The 13,620-nt window shown below is 43.3% G+C and overlaps 1 protein-coding gene across 5 annotated transcripts in view; it reads right to left on the minus strand.

The window, feature by feature from the left end:
• Positions 1-13,620, minus strand: part of RARB (retinoic acid receptor beta) — a 337,858-nt gene that overhangs the window by 19,163 nt on the left and 305,075 nt on the right. For all 5 annotated transcript variants that reach the window (XM_064444254.1, XM_064444253.1, XM_064444255.1 and 2 more), the window contains one exon: positions 2,532-2,692. In XM_064444254.1, the coding sequence (XP_064300324.1) occupies positions 2,532-2,692 (161 nt within the window). The remainder of the gene's footprint in view (positions 1-2,531; positions 2,693-13,620) is intronic.

Consider the following 13,620-nt stretch of genomic DNA (forward strand, 5'->3'; position numbering starts at 1 on the left):
CTAGCTAAGACATTTAAATACTCTGCATTTCACACAGAGGCCAGGGGAATGCAGCAAGACGACAGTTAGTATCTAGCACTGCTGCTATTAGTTTTGACACAGCTGTTGAAGGAAGCTGTATCGCTCTCAAAAATTCAAGGTAAGCCAAAAATAACTCTTTCAGAGTAATTTTGTTATTGCAACTTGTATAGCACCAAACCATGACAAAGCGGCAGGGACTTCTGCCACGTGCATCTAACTGCTATGGACTTCCAACAGACCAACGATAAAGCCAAGAAATCTCTTTCTCCAAGCTGTCCAATCTGGCTTGAGATACGAATGACCAATATCCAGCCTCAGAGAGAGCGTTGGTCAGGTCACGGTTACTCAGAACCCATAGACAGACCAGATTAGTCCATTCATTACTCAGATCCAGGTGCTCTCGGTAAGGGCTCTGAAATTACAACAGAGACATAAACTCACCATGGGGGTCAGCAGGAACCCAAGGACAAAGGCATCAGTGGTGGGTGTGATGTGCAACAAGACCCTCTCCAATTTCATCCACTTGTATCATTTCAAGAGCTAAAATATTAATGATACTTAAACATCCAATACATAACGCAAGCATATAGGTACCCAGGTTTATCTTGCAACCCTACAGGATCTCTGGCAATTCCCAGTACGAAGTACCATCGCACCGGCTGCAGTGCACTCTTCAAACTCAGAGGTAGCACAAAAGTACGTACCAACATGTTCAACACGTTGGGAGGTACGCCGATATAGTGTGATTTGGGGATGGCCAGGCAAGGCTGCCTGTGAGCAATAAACTCGGGCATGCATACCAGTAGCCTGGCTACGCACCCCAGCGGCGGACATGCGATCCCCTCTTCTGCAAGGCACAAATTCATTGTTTTAACTGGCAAGATTTTTCCGCGCTTGTTCAAAAGTGCTCTTGTGTTTGCAGAAGAGTGAGAGCCTATCTGGAAGATTTTATTCACTCCAAGATGGGGACACAACCTCACGTACCACAGGGAGAAGTGGAGGGCATTAACGCAGGAATTTCCTTGAAAAGACACACTGTGGATCTCACCGTCTCCAGCTGGCTGGTTTCGAGCTTCCAGCCTTGCACGCTGCGCTAATCCCTGGGGGTCTGCCTGGGCTTGCCTGCTACAGCAATATTTACCAGCACGCCTACGCTGACTATTTTGACTACATCTCACCCGAACAGGGATAGCACCAGAGAAGCATGCAGAGGGCAGGCACCTTCCCCAGTACTAACCATTTTATGTGCATCTCAAAATTAAATGTGAAAAATGCTTGTGAAAATACTTTCAGGCAACATGGAAGACACGCTTTTTTCTAACACCACACTATGTATATGCTTGCTTTTCTTGCAATTAAATACAAAGACTTACACCTAGACCTGAGAGTTTTGAACCTTGCACTTTGTATATAGATGAGTATGCCGTAAAACAGTGAAAACTGATGCTGCACAGGGATTTGCCTAGATTACTCTCCGAGAAATTTGTTTGTTTCAGTAGCAAAGCATTTATACAAAACAGAGAGCATTCCAGTGAAAGAGGTATTTTACCTGGCCGCTACAGCTTGGTCCCAGCTCTCCAGCTGGGGAACCGTGGAGGACAAGGACTGCGGAGGCAGGGATCTCCTTGCCCAGCCACACCGGCTCCTGAACTCCCAGCTTCAGCAGCAAGAGTGCACACTTGCCTGCTTCATGGCCTTCTGCGCATCCCTCTGTAACAGCCAGTGCTGCTACAACTGACAGCAAGACCAGACCAGCTAAGTCATTCCTCCACCAACAGGACTCTAAACACTTCCTGATGTTTATTTTTAAGCATGTGTTTTATTACTGCATTTGCAAACTTGACATTGTACTTTCTCTCTGAAATCAATATACATCACTGACCTTCCCCGTATTTAGCAACATATATACGTACAGAAAAGATTCATTTCCGTGACTCATCCTCAGAAGAAATTCTGAGTACTGAACTTCTTGACAGGGAGCTGATTTTTCATTTCTAAAGGCAGCAAACGTGTTTGCTGCTTTGTGGTGTTTTGGTAGACTGGGAGAGGAATAAACTGTAAATGAGCATTCTGGAAACTGGTTTATTTAGCCATTTCATATTTTCCTTGACTTGGTAGCTTTGGGACTGTCACCAGCAATTCACCAGCATTTAAGAACTCTCTACACCTGCAAAGTTGTAACCCGCTGATGCACAAAAGCAGAGATCACGTCTTTGGGAGCCAACAAATTTCTAACGAACGATGGCATGTAATTGACTCATGGACTCCAAGCTTGTCTCTCGGCTGGATTAATCCTTCAGACAGTCTCTCACGATACCGCTAAGTAACGCTTACAGCTAAGTGCAATTTCTCTTCTTCAGCATGTATTTGCATGCATACCTGTGTTTTTTCATGACTTAGGTGGTGCAAGGACTGCATCTACTTCTGCATCTATTTAAAACGTCTGAAGCCTCCAATGCAAAACTCACGTAATCCAGGCATATCCAGAACGTGTCACAAACCGTACTTACTGTAGTGTACTTTCCCAGCTGGCAGAGTGAAGGGAAGGTTTCCTGGTGAGCTTTTCGGATCTTCTCAGTGAGATCATCCAACTCTGCTGTCATTTCATAGTTTTCTGTGGACTCCTGCTTTGAAGGTTCCTTCTTCTTTTTGTTCCTATCATTTCTGACAGCTGTATAAAAAGCAGAGACACAAATCACATCACCCCATGTTGCCCTTGCCACTCTATGTCAAAACACTGCAAAATGCTTTTATTTTAAGCATAAATTATTTTAAGGGGAGATAAAAATGTTACATGCACAGAGAAAACTAACGCAAGCTTAATTACTCAACTATAAGAAGCAAATTTAATGGGATAATGCTGAAACCAAACTTCCATAGGTGCTTGTTGTGGATGTGCCACCACACTCCCGTGGTAGTTACCTTCCAAGAAAGTCTACTGCAACTTCACATGCATTGTAAATATCTCAGTAACTTTGTGAGGCGGGATTTTTTCATTGTATCATTACAGCTGTGCATGATGAACGGTGAAGTCCTCTGCAGTCACGCAGTTGGTATTTTATTGGATGTGAACAACACTAAAGAAAGATAGCAACTGTCTCTCTCAAATTTCACAGTATGGAAGTAACAAACCTCATACTAACAGCAACTCCACCAAGCAGAAGTTATTTACAGGGAAAGCTAAATTTGAAAACAGTAAACGAAAGAAGATGAAACACATTAAACTCAAGATCTGAAGATCAAAGGAGAAGCACAAACACTTGAAAGAGTAAAAATGGCAGTGAAGCTATCTAAAGTTGCTTGCCATCTGCTCCTGCGCTCAGATCAGCCTTCTACCTTCCCCCGGCCGTGGGGGATTACTGGAAATATGCATTGTGCAGCACTCGTGCTGTAATTGATTTCCCACATATTCGTGTTTTGTAATAAAATATGACAGCTGCTCCATCACCATGCTATTCTTTGTTCTTTTAATGAAAATAGCTTAATTTTACAAAACGTGCCCAGAAGATAAGTCTACGTCCCCAGTATTGCCAGTACTTGTGAATTTTATCAAGAGGCTTGTTGTTTGCTAAAGCTAGCGCCTTAAGCATAACCAGATGCGTAAGGCTTTACAACAAAGCCAAACAAAATCAATCCCTCTCCCCAAAGACTCCGTGTCAATATTAAACACCCTAAAGACTAAATGCTGCTGGACAAATAAAAACCAATCCTAATATTCATCGGTGTTCAAAACCTCATGATATTTAAACCAGTGGCCTGAACTCTGAGGGTGCGGTTGGTGGGTTTGGCACACGTGAGGACGGCTGAGGATTTTGGATGGCCAAAGATCTGCCGATTCTCATTTGTACTGTCACACCCCAGAAGGCACATCTCTCTGTGCCGTAAGGAAGGAAGCACAGCAAAATGGGCAGACACCTAGAGCCTCCTCCATGCTAGCCATGGGCTCCACAGGCCCGTCTCCATGTCTTCTGTGGTTGCTTCCTACATGCCTGTGAATCACAAATGATCACAAAGAGCAGACAAATGGTGAATGTTTCAGGAGGAAAAGGAGCTTTCAGTCCAGTCTCACCTACAGCATCTGTTCAAGAATGAATGACATGCAGTTGGATTCATTTTCCTCTGGGTGTCACTTCTGAGAGAAAAAATTAAGAGTGACATGGGAAAATGGTGGCATGGGAAAGCAGCAGTCTCAGGGGCATCTCAGAAATAATATAGTATGTGTAACAGAAAACAAGGGGTAGATGCAAGTGAATATTGTTGCAACTGATCCAGCAGATATTTTAAGGTTGAACTTGACTTTAACTCTGTAAACAGACCCATGCTGAAGTCAGTTATGTGCTTTGCTGGATCAGGGCTCGGACACTGAGCACCCCACTGGATTAAAGCGTAACCTCAAACACCATCAATTCGGCTGTCTGGAGTAACAGAGACTCAAAGAACACCAAGAAAGGGGGACAGAAAAGTTACCTTCTTGTGCAGGTTCAGTGCTACCAGTGTAGTCAGGTTTGGGGGAGGAGGGTTTGGATCCCACCCCCCTTCCTTTTACAGATACTCCCCTAAAGCCAATGCCCCTGATTTTTTTGCTGGACCACAGGGCAGAGTGCAAGTACGGTCTCTTGCACTGAAAAAACATCCAGGATCGACATGTACATCTTGAGTGCTCCAAACTGCTACCGCACTCCAGAAGTAAATCCTAATCACGGCTGTACTTGGGAGATAAAAGAGCTCCTTGGAAAATTATGTAAACTCCTACACAACCGCAAAGAGCAATAAGCCTTTGTAAAAAAGCCCCACTTACTTATAGCGTTATGAGCTGATTGACAAATTTGCCAAACAGGCGGCCTCAGCAACTACTTATCTCGATAGCTTTGAACTCCTCATGGAAGACAAACACATTATTTCAGCCAGGCTTTGGAGCAGCTGCCAAGAGCTCCCAGAGACCAGGCGATAACCCCAGCAGGAACCACACCACTGCTCCTGTGCTACCCTGGCACAGCTCCCGCTGCAGCTCTACCTGAAGTCCCTTGCCCTCCAAAGGCCACCAGAGACACAGCTGCTGGTTAATCCATACCACCAAAGCGGCCCAGCTCTGTCCTTTTCCTTTTCAAGCACAAATCACTGAGGGGTAGAAAGGGGAGAATTACCTTGTCCTGAAAACTAAGAACAGTTTTTGTTTGGCTTTTTAGCACAATTCCAATAGCCTTTGTAATAATGATAAAACCTGAATAACATTTATCTTCTTGCTTTATGTATACTTTTTATATTTCCTACATTTGTCATCGCTAAGGCTGCATCAGACACAGCAGTGTTTCTATATTCCCTGTAAAATAAACACAATAAAGTGCTGACATAACACCCAGGCTGCAAAAATATAAAGAATTTCAGTAATGTTGAATTATTATGCAGATTCAACTACAACTATAATTCAACGCAAAAAAAAAAAAAAAAAAAAGAGAAAAAGATTAAGACAACACTATGTTTAAAAAAGTTAAATAAAAACATATAAACACACGCATTTACCCAGTAAATTTAAAAGCCATCACTGCTCTGGGAACAGGAACTGTCACACCACATGTAGGAAAGGTTTTGGATTACAGCTTATGCTTATATTACATAAATCACACCTTTTTGTATCTTGATCTCTACATGCATATGATCACATCAATCCCCAATGTGATTCCACTGCCTTTTAATGATGATACAGCAGTGATGAATCTGTGTCACAGTTAATGCTACCGTAGAAAACTCAGGTTATGAATTTCATTACTTGTGCACTAAATTCTGACTCAATGGCTGCATTATTTAAGAGCTTCCAACAGGGGACAGTATGGAAGCTCTCCTGCCCTGTGAGAAATACTGGAAGTTAAAAAACTAAAAAAAACAGATAAGATGATGGGGGGGGGGGAAGAGGATGAAAAGAGGTGCAGTTGGTATGTGAGGAAGCCGTGTCCACACGAGTTTCGGCACTGCTCCGATGGCTGAGCGACGCACACCCACGTCTGAGCACGTCTGCTCCAATCCATCTTCCCACGACAGCTTCCCTGTCCCCTCGACACACATGCCAGGACCTGCTCTTCCACACCCAGAAACCTCCAGGCAGCCGCAGCAGGGTTCGTAAGATAGTGAAGGCACTTTCTGTTGCCTTAGCTTTAGGGACCAGCCCCTACCCTCAAACATTCATCCCCCTAACCTGAGGGTAGAGGGGCCGAACATCTCTTGTACCATTCAGTCTGCTCTCCTCACCATGGGTTTGCCTCTGCTCTCCTTAGCCTCAGACACATTTTCCCTCTTCTGCTTAAAGCAATGGGCAGGGCACGAAGGGAAGGATGTGTTTTTCAAGAAAAACAGGGCCTGCTGTAGATGAAACTAAGTATAGGAAAGACACAAACAGCTTCTCCTGGAGGACCCCAGCGCTCTCATTTAGCAACTACGCAATTCTCCTGCTTGAGCGGGATCATTTCAAGCATGTCGTAATGCTGGGAATCATCCAGTCTTAAACGCGAGCCCCTCAGGTCCACCAAACTTAGTCATTGCTTGGCCTAAGAAGAGTCTGGGATCCAGCCTGAGATTTAGGCAGTTTCTAGACAATCAGGTAAAATTATGGAACAGTGAATGTTTTGTCAAAGGTGGCACAAACCTGCGCAGGGGAGGAGAACCTGCAACTCGCAACACAGTATTTCCAATTACTTGCAAAACCTTTGCTTCCCCAGATGCCCAGAGGATAGTTAGACAGCACCTTTCAGATATTATAATGATTAATCAGCTATAAATTCACGACTTGAAATGCTATCATTGCAGTTTTGCCTGTCGGAGATCCCCATGACCTTTGAAGAGCTTTGTGTACTAGTTAACTGGTTTTGTTCCTGTAGGGACAACTACTAGTGTTTCCAGTTAGTTCGCATTCCTGTAAAACCACACTTCTCTTGTTATTAAATATTTTGGAAGTTACTTGTTAAGCTAACAAATCTCAAAAGCACCATAAAGCACACAGAGCAAGTCGGTAATTGCACAGCGCTGGGCGCAAGGTAGGCTTTCAAAAAGACTCCTTTTGTTTGTGAACGCTGATGAGAAGAGAAATCGGAGGTGAGCTGAGGCAGGACCGCCGCAGACCTGCCAACTCTCCCCTCCAGGCGGAGGCTCGCTCTCCCGTCTGCTCTCCTGCACCTCGGGAAGCCATCTATCCCTCGCTGAATGCCAGGCAGCCTGGGCTGCCCAGCATCACGGGCAAATGATACCACACACGGGCGGTGGGGTCAATGCTCAGCACTGAACCCAGGGCTTCCAGGAGCACCAAGCTGCTTGGTAGGGTGGAAACCCACAAGCCTTGCATGGCTCCTTTACACTCTGACTTTTCCAATTCCAGAGGCAGCTGCTAAAAATTTCTAATTCTGGCAGAAGTTAGCAGCTGTGGACAATTTCAGTCAAATACACAAATCACCTATTCCCACTGCCAAATTTGATCCATCAGGATAAATGCCCCACACATACCACACATCACCCTTCTCCTTATCACCCTTCAATAAACTGTGCTCATGGTAACAAATGGCAGTCCATAAGGATGTCTTTCACAACAGTCACCTTGGAAAACCTCGAACCAAGAGAAAATTAGCACCCCTGATGCTTCTGCTGCTGAACCAGGCTCTCCAACCCCATCGACAAAGCCAGCACGCAGCTGCACATCACCCAGGAGCTGGCGGGTGCAGTCACAGAGATGAGGGACCTCAAGGAGGTTGGTTTTCCCATCTCCAGCGTAAGAAAAGGAAGAAAATAACCATCTTGAAAGCAACATGATCACACCTGACAATCTGACGTGACATCAATTCAGAACGGTAAGATTCCTGTTCATGTTTTTGACAGCAATGCAATTGGCAAGCCAAACATAGCATTAAAATATGCAGAACACCAGGTAGTTATAAAGAGATTGGTTTTCCTAGGTTGTGATTTCCAGATGAAATAATGTTTTCTTTCAGGCAAAACTACTCAGTCTTTAAAAAGAACAGGAAACTATCTTAAAACAAATTCCCATGCCAAAACTGAGCTTTGACATATGGAAAACGATCGGAGGCAAAGCACATTTCAAATCAAAACTCCTGTTCCTACTGGACAAAGGCAATGACAAGCACACGGTCATGTAAGGGGCTTCAAGTACAAAACTGAAATACGTTGAAAACTGGGTATTTTGCAGCTGATTCAGAGAAATCAATCATGTCAGCTGTCGGGTACAATTGCCACAAGAAAACACCTCAAATTAAGTGAGATCGTGTCCCTCTACAGACACGTATCAAAATTAACAGGGAGCACAGAGAAACAATCATGGAAGAAATTTCATAAGCACCTGGCATGCTACCATTTTTCCCCAGGCACAGAGCGAGCACAAATATTACAGAACTCAAGCCCGCCCCTGGCTTCCTATTGAGAAATAACGTTCAGCTATGGCAAACGCGCCCCAGCCAGTGCTCCAGGAGCCGCAGTTCAATGACGGGGGTAAACACCACAAATCCAGAGGACATCGTGCTGTAGGCTGCCTTCACGTACGCTGGCTCTTCCAGCCACTGGTGGTGTGGTTTTTTTTTTTTTTGATGAGGGTGAATCTGAACTCTGCTTTGCAGCTTTGTATTATTCATTACATAATTGCTATGTTTTATTAGAAATATGATCTATTATAACCTTGAATATGGTAACTTAAATGACATTGAAAATTAGATTATTCTGATTATTAGAGAAGTGAGAAAGGTACTAAACATTTGTAAGGTTGATAATCAATCAGTGTATCCATCTGAGTGCAATAAAAATCAATCAGGAGGTAGTGCGTTTAAATCTAATTTTTTAAGCATGACATTTTCTTCTGAGTTTCTTTTCTAAATGTCACCCTCTTCTACAAAAGTGATTGATTCTATCCCCAGGGACAGTTAACTCCAACTGTTTTATTCATTGCACTGAGCTCTTGAATCCACAGTCTTTTCTAAATACCAAATTAATGACAACAATAATATTTTCATCAAAATGTGAAATTCAGAAATACGCATTCATGGAATCAAAACAGCAAGAAGCACTATAGTACATTTAAATTGGTTCAAATACCAGGGACCTTTTAACTAGCAAGCAGGGTATTTCAATGCAGAAAATGGTGGAATTTTGTGTCCCTCCAGTTCTCTTTTCCCCCCCCATAAAAGAGAAGGCCAAGGATTTGCTTGTTTAAAACATAATTCATTTAGAAATGTTTCAGTAGTGAACAATGAATCACTAGCTATAGGGGGTCCATGAGTAATTACCTATGCCTCCAAAATAACCTTATTAGGCTATTGTAAGTATAGGGGAGACCTTTGATACCTATAGCCTAAGGGCCTCTATTTTTCCATTCATGCACAGGGGATTTATATGGTTATATCCTATTATAACCGACGAAAGCAACACATCTCCCATTTATGTATGAGGATAACTGCAGGGTTAATATATCAAGAACTGAGTTATAAGAACAGGTTCCATTATATGAATGAATGATATAAATGGACGCTCTACAGCTTTATTTAACTGGCCTGAAACTTGATCTGTGGTTTCATGGATTGCATCAGCTTGAAAATTTTATTTTTGACATGAAACTTGGCACCTGCTATTGTCACATCCCTGAAATATTTGTAGACAGAATAAGCAAAAAAGGAGTTTCTAGTCCCTTGAAGAAAAACAGTATTAACTGAACTCAGACATAGGACCAAAATTGGCAAGCCAGTGCAGAACAACAGGCTGAAAAAATACCCCTTGAAGGCAGCTGGAAGGTATGGCTTTGGTATTCTTTAAAAAAAATTATTTAAAATTATAATTTTTATTATTTCACTTTATTATCATTTAAGAAAAAAAGATGCTTTTTCCCTCTTTTTGATTGTAAGACATCCAGAAGCTATCATACTTCGGATATCCAGAACTGCCAATCCAAGACCCGAAACCACAGCTGAAGGAAAAATAAAGTGGTTCTAAAGGCAGATTTGGCTTGAATGTTGCAGAAGGTTCCAAAAAGTGCTTCAGGAGGAAAAAAAAACCCAAACACCCAAAAGCCCATAAACTGTTTCCAGGTCTATGAATATACTGTTAATGCCCACCTCTATATTGACTGTAGTATTTCAGGACTAGTTAAAGTTCAGCAGAACGTGCCAAACACAGTAACAACCGCCCAAGGAATAAAAATCAGGATTCCAGAAATACAAATGAAAACAACCCCCCAAAAAACAGGTCCTAAGAACAAACGAGAAATTAAGAAGTTGCAAAACCAGAAAGATGGCGAACAAGCGGAACAAAGCTAGAAGAAAAAGTGTTTTGCAGCGTGTGGGTGTGGGCAGGCAGGAGAGACAGCAAGAGGAGCGGCTGAGTCAGAGCCAGGATATACAGGGCACAGTATCTTGTACCAGGGGCTGAACCGCAAGCAGACTCCTTGGCCTCCCTTACCATCTCCCTACTTACTGCAATCAAAGTAGGCAGAGAGATGTGTTATACATTTAATGATAAAGTGTTTAAATAGCATTTGCTCTGCGATTTCCATTTTCAAAGTGCTTTAATATCATCAACTAATTGCCAGTGTGAAATAGGATAATCCACATACTCGCAGAAGCTGACGCTTAAAGAGCTACTGAAGGTTGTTAGCATTAACAATTGCAGGCAGAATAAATCACTAACATTTCCCATGAAAGCCCACCAACACATCTGCAATGGAAATAGCCTAGCCATACCCACTGACTGAGGCAAAATTTACTCACTGATATATTTCCACCTGTATTTCATGTAGGCATCACCTCAAGTTACTTAATATATCCAGAAATTCCCATTTGTGAGATGGAGCATCTCCGTAGGCAGGTCCCACTATGCCCCTGTGCATCTTGTGCCGCTGTTGAATTAATCAACACATCTGTCATTCCCTCCTTGTTCATGCCCTGCCCCATCTCCCTCTCAGTATTCTGCATGACATCAGTCACTTCCTTAATCTAAATGTAAAAACCACAATTTTTATTAAGATCTACCATGCTACCTGCAACAGTAATACTCTGCAACACCTGCAGAGTCATAGTGTCGCCCAGTGGATATTGCCAGTCGTCCCTTTCCCTGTTCAGTGCAGGAGTGGGAAGGAGCTTTGGGAATCAATCACTCCATCCGGGGAGGTTTCCCAAACTCACAGGGCTTCCGTGGGTAACCCACTGTGAAGTGCCAGCCCACGGTAGAATCCCCGTGAAACTAAAACCCTCAGGGAAACGAAGTGTTGTGCTTACTATCTACTCCTTCGGCTGCCAAAATCTCAGTGGATTTACTAGTAACTTCTGTGGCAGTCTAGAAAAAATTCTGCATACAGCTGGTTAAACTGAAATACTCTGGGGAACAGGAGGGCGGCTCTTCTGGAATTGCAGTGTCTTAACACATTAGCTAAAAATATACAAGACCACAAATACAATGTGATTATTCTTTCTCTTCCTAACAGCTGAAGAGACCAAGTGCATATACAGCAGTTGAAAACCACTTCTAAATACTCAGCCTGAAATTAAATTTCTATTAAGCTATAGTGCATTCATTTTACCATAGGCTGGGGTAAAGAAAACATCCCTAAATTTCAGACTCTGAACTTTCAGTCAGAAATCACTAAGAGGCCATTAAATCTGTCTCATCTGATTTCAGCTGTTCAAGTGCCCTTTTGAGCTACCTTCTCAAAGCAACTGCCCTTTTGAGCTACAATCCTGAAGCCTGGTACACTAACTCTTTATGGATAACCGATTGCAGGTAAAAATATCCTGAACCTGACCTTTCTCTCCAGGGTCACCAAAAGGTAAATCAGTCTATTCATCTACAGATAATTACATTAATTTCTCTTAGGAGACAGTCATGGTAGTATGATGCCTTGCAACCGGGAGAAACTGAGGTTATCCAAAGTCATCAATTCAATTTGTTGGGCATTACCCAGGACCGCTGATGGCCAGGGAAGTGTAGGCTGTAAACTAAGACCAGACATTGCACTCTAATTCCCGCCCGCTGCCTGGCCTGACTGTAGCGCTTCATACACTTCAACCTGCTGAGGCTATTTTATTTCTCATCCTAACATGCACAGAGGAAGAGAACATGACTTGCTTTTTACTTAACTGGAAAGCTACCTACCATGACAAATTGCAACCTCTTTCCTGACAATGCCATTAACAGACTCCTTCAACAAAACAACTTTCCATAATAAGCACATTCATTCAATGTAATGGATGAGTCTCAGCTATGGGACAAATTCTGATTATGTATGTTAAAACTGACTCTACAGGACAGCAAATGGAAAGGCTACAAAAAACCAGGAGGTGAGCTGGAAGACCCCTTCCCTTTGCTTGCACGCGGCTGCTCAGTACCCAGGCAATGGCTCCCCAGAAGGAAGATCAGTCATTCAGGAGCAATACCAAGAGGGTGTGCCACCTGCGTTTCTTCCTTTTAATTATGGTTGGTTTCATGCAGTGAATGCAGTTTGGCTTTCCCCAAACAGGATTCAATCCTATGTTATTTACCAGAATTAAAAATAATAGCCCCGACTTATCACCACTGTCGTTTTTGTCTTGCAGCGGTGCTACTCCACCGATGGCAGCAGACTCCTATTAGTGTAAAACTACAGTAGCGTAGTGGGAGATCAGGTCTAATATCTGTATCTGCAGATGGATAACACCACATTCATACCCAAGTTTCATTTCTTTGTTTTGCCCCCAAGGCTAAATTTCACATTTGTACCTCCTGGTGCCTTGTGCAATTGTGTAAAGGTGCATCTAGCGAGAGAGCTGCCAACTGACAACACATCTGAAGAGGCTTGCGTGCGCGATGTACTTCGTCAAGCACAAAGAACACATTGCTTCCCGCAACCGTAAATTGAGCTCATGAAGGCGGAGGAACAGTTGTTCCCGGCTCATTTTAAGAAAGGGAGCTGTAGTCTTGAATCACAGCGTTAGCCTGCATTACAGCCTCGGCAGCTTGCAGCCCTGGCCTCCCACTAGGCCAGGGATAATAAAAGCAAAGAAATAGCTCAGCTACTGTTTACCTATTCCTCTGAAGCTAACGTGGAAAACACGCCATTATGAACTTGCACAAATTCTTTCCTAAGGACAAAGGTTTGTTGATACTCCTACTACTATAAAAAAAAAAAAAAAATTAAGATCAGGAGGTTATTTCCAGCTCTCAAGGTGTCAGGGCTGGCCCCCAAAGCAGTGGGCAGGGGGAACATGGTGCCTGGGGATCCACAGCCATGCTCAACCTCCCTGCCCCATCTCCCCTCCTGGCCGGCTGGAGCTGTCACTGAATGACCCACTCTGCCAGGAGAGGCAGCCTGGGAGCAAGAGAAGGGAAGAACTGTATTACTTAACCAGGTGGACCTAAAAGCACCTGAAGATCAGCCAGAAAATTCACTGTTTAAGCCTCACATCAATGTGCAGTCCAACGCAGCTGGTGGGCATGCATCTGTACCTGCTGGTGGCCTTCATCTGCAGCTGGGTCAGATTTTTTAATTAACAGTGCCTGTCATTAAAACTGTTTTGCCATAACACTAAAAGAAAGGTTTCATCAAACGGTAAAATAACATGCTCAAACAATACTATTGTATCTTACTGC

Source organism: Phalacrocorax carbo, chromosome 2, assembly GCF_963921805.1.
Source record: "Phalacrocorax carbo chromosome 2, bPhaCar2.1, whole genome shotgun sequence".
NCBI classification, from domain to species: domain Eukaryota; kingdom Metazoa; phylum Chordata; class Aves; order Suliformes; family Phalacrocoracidae; genus Phalacrocorax; species Phalacrocorax carbo.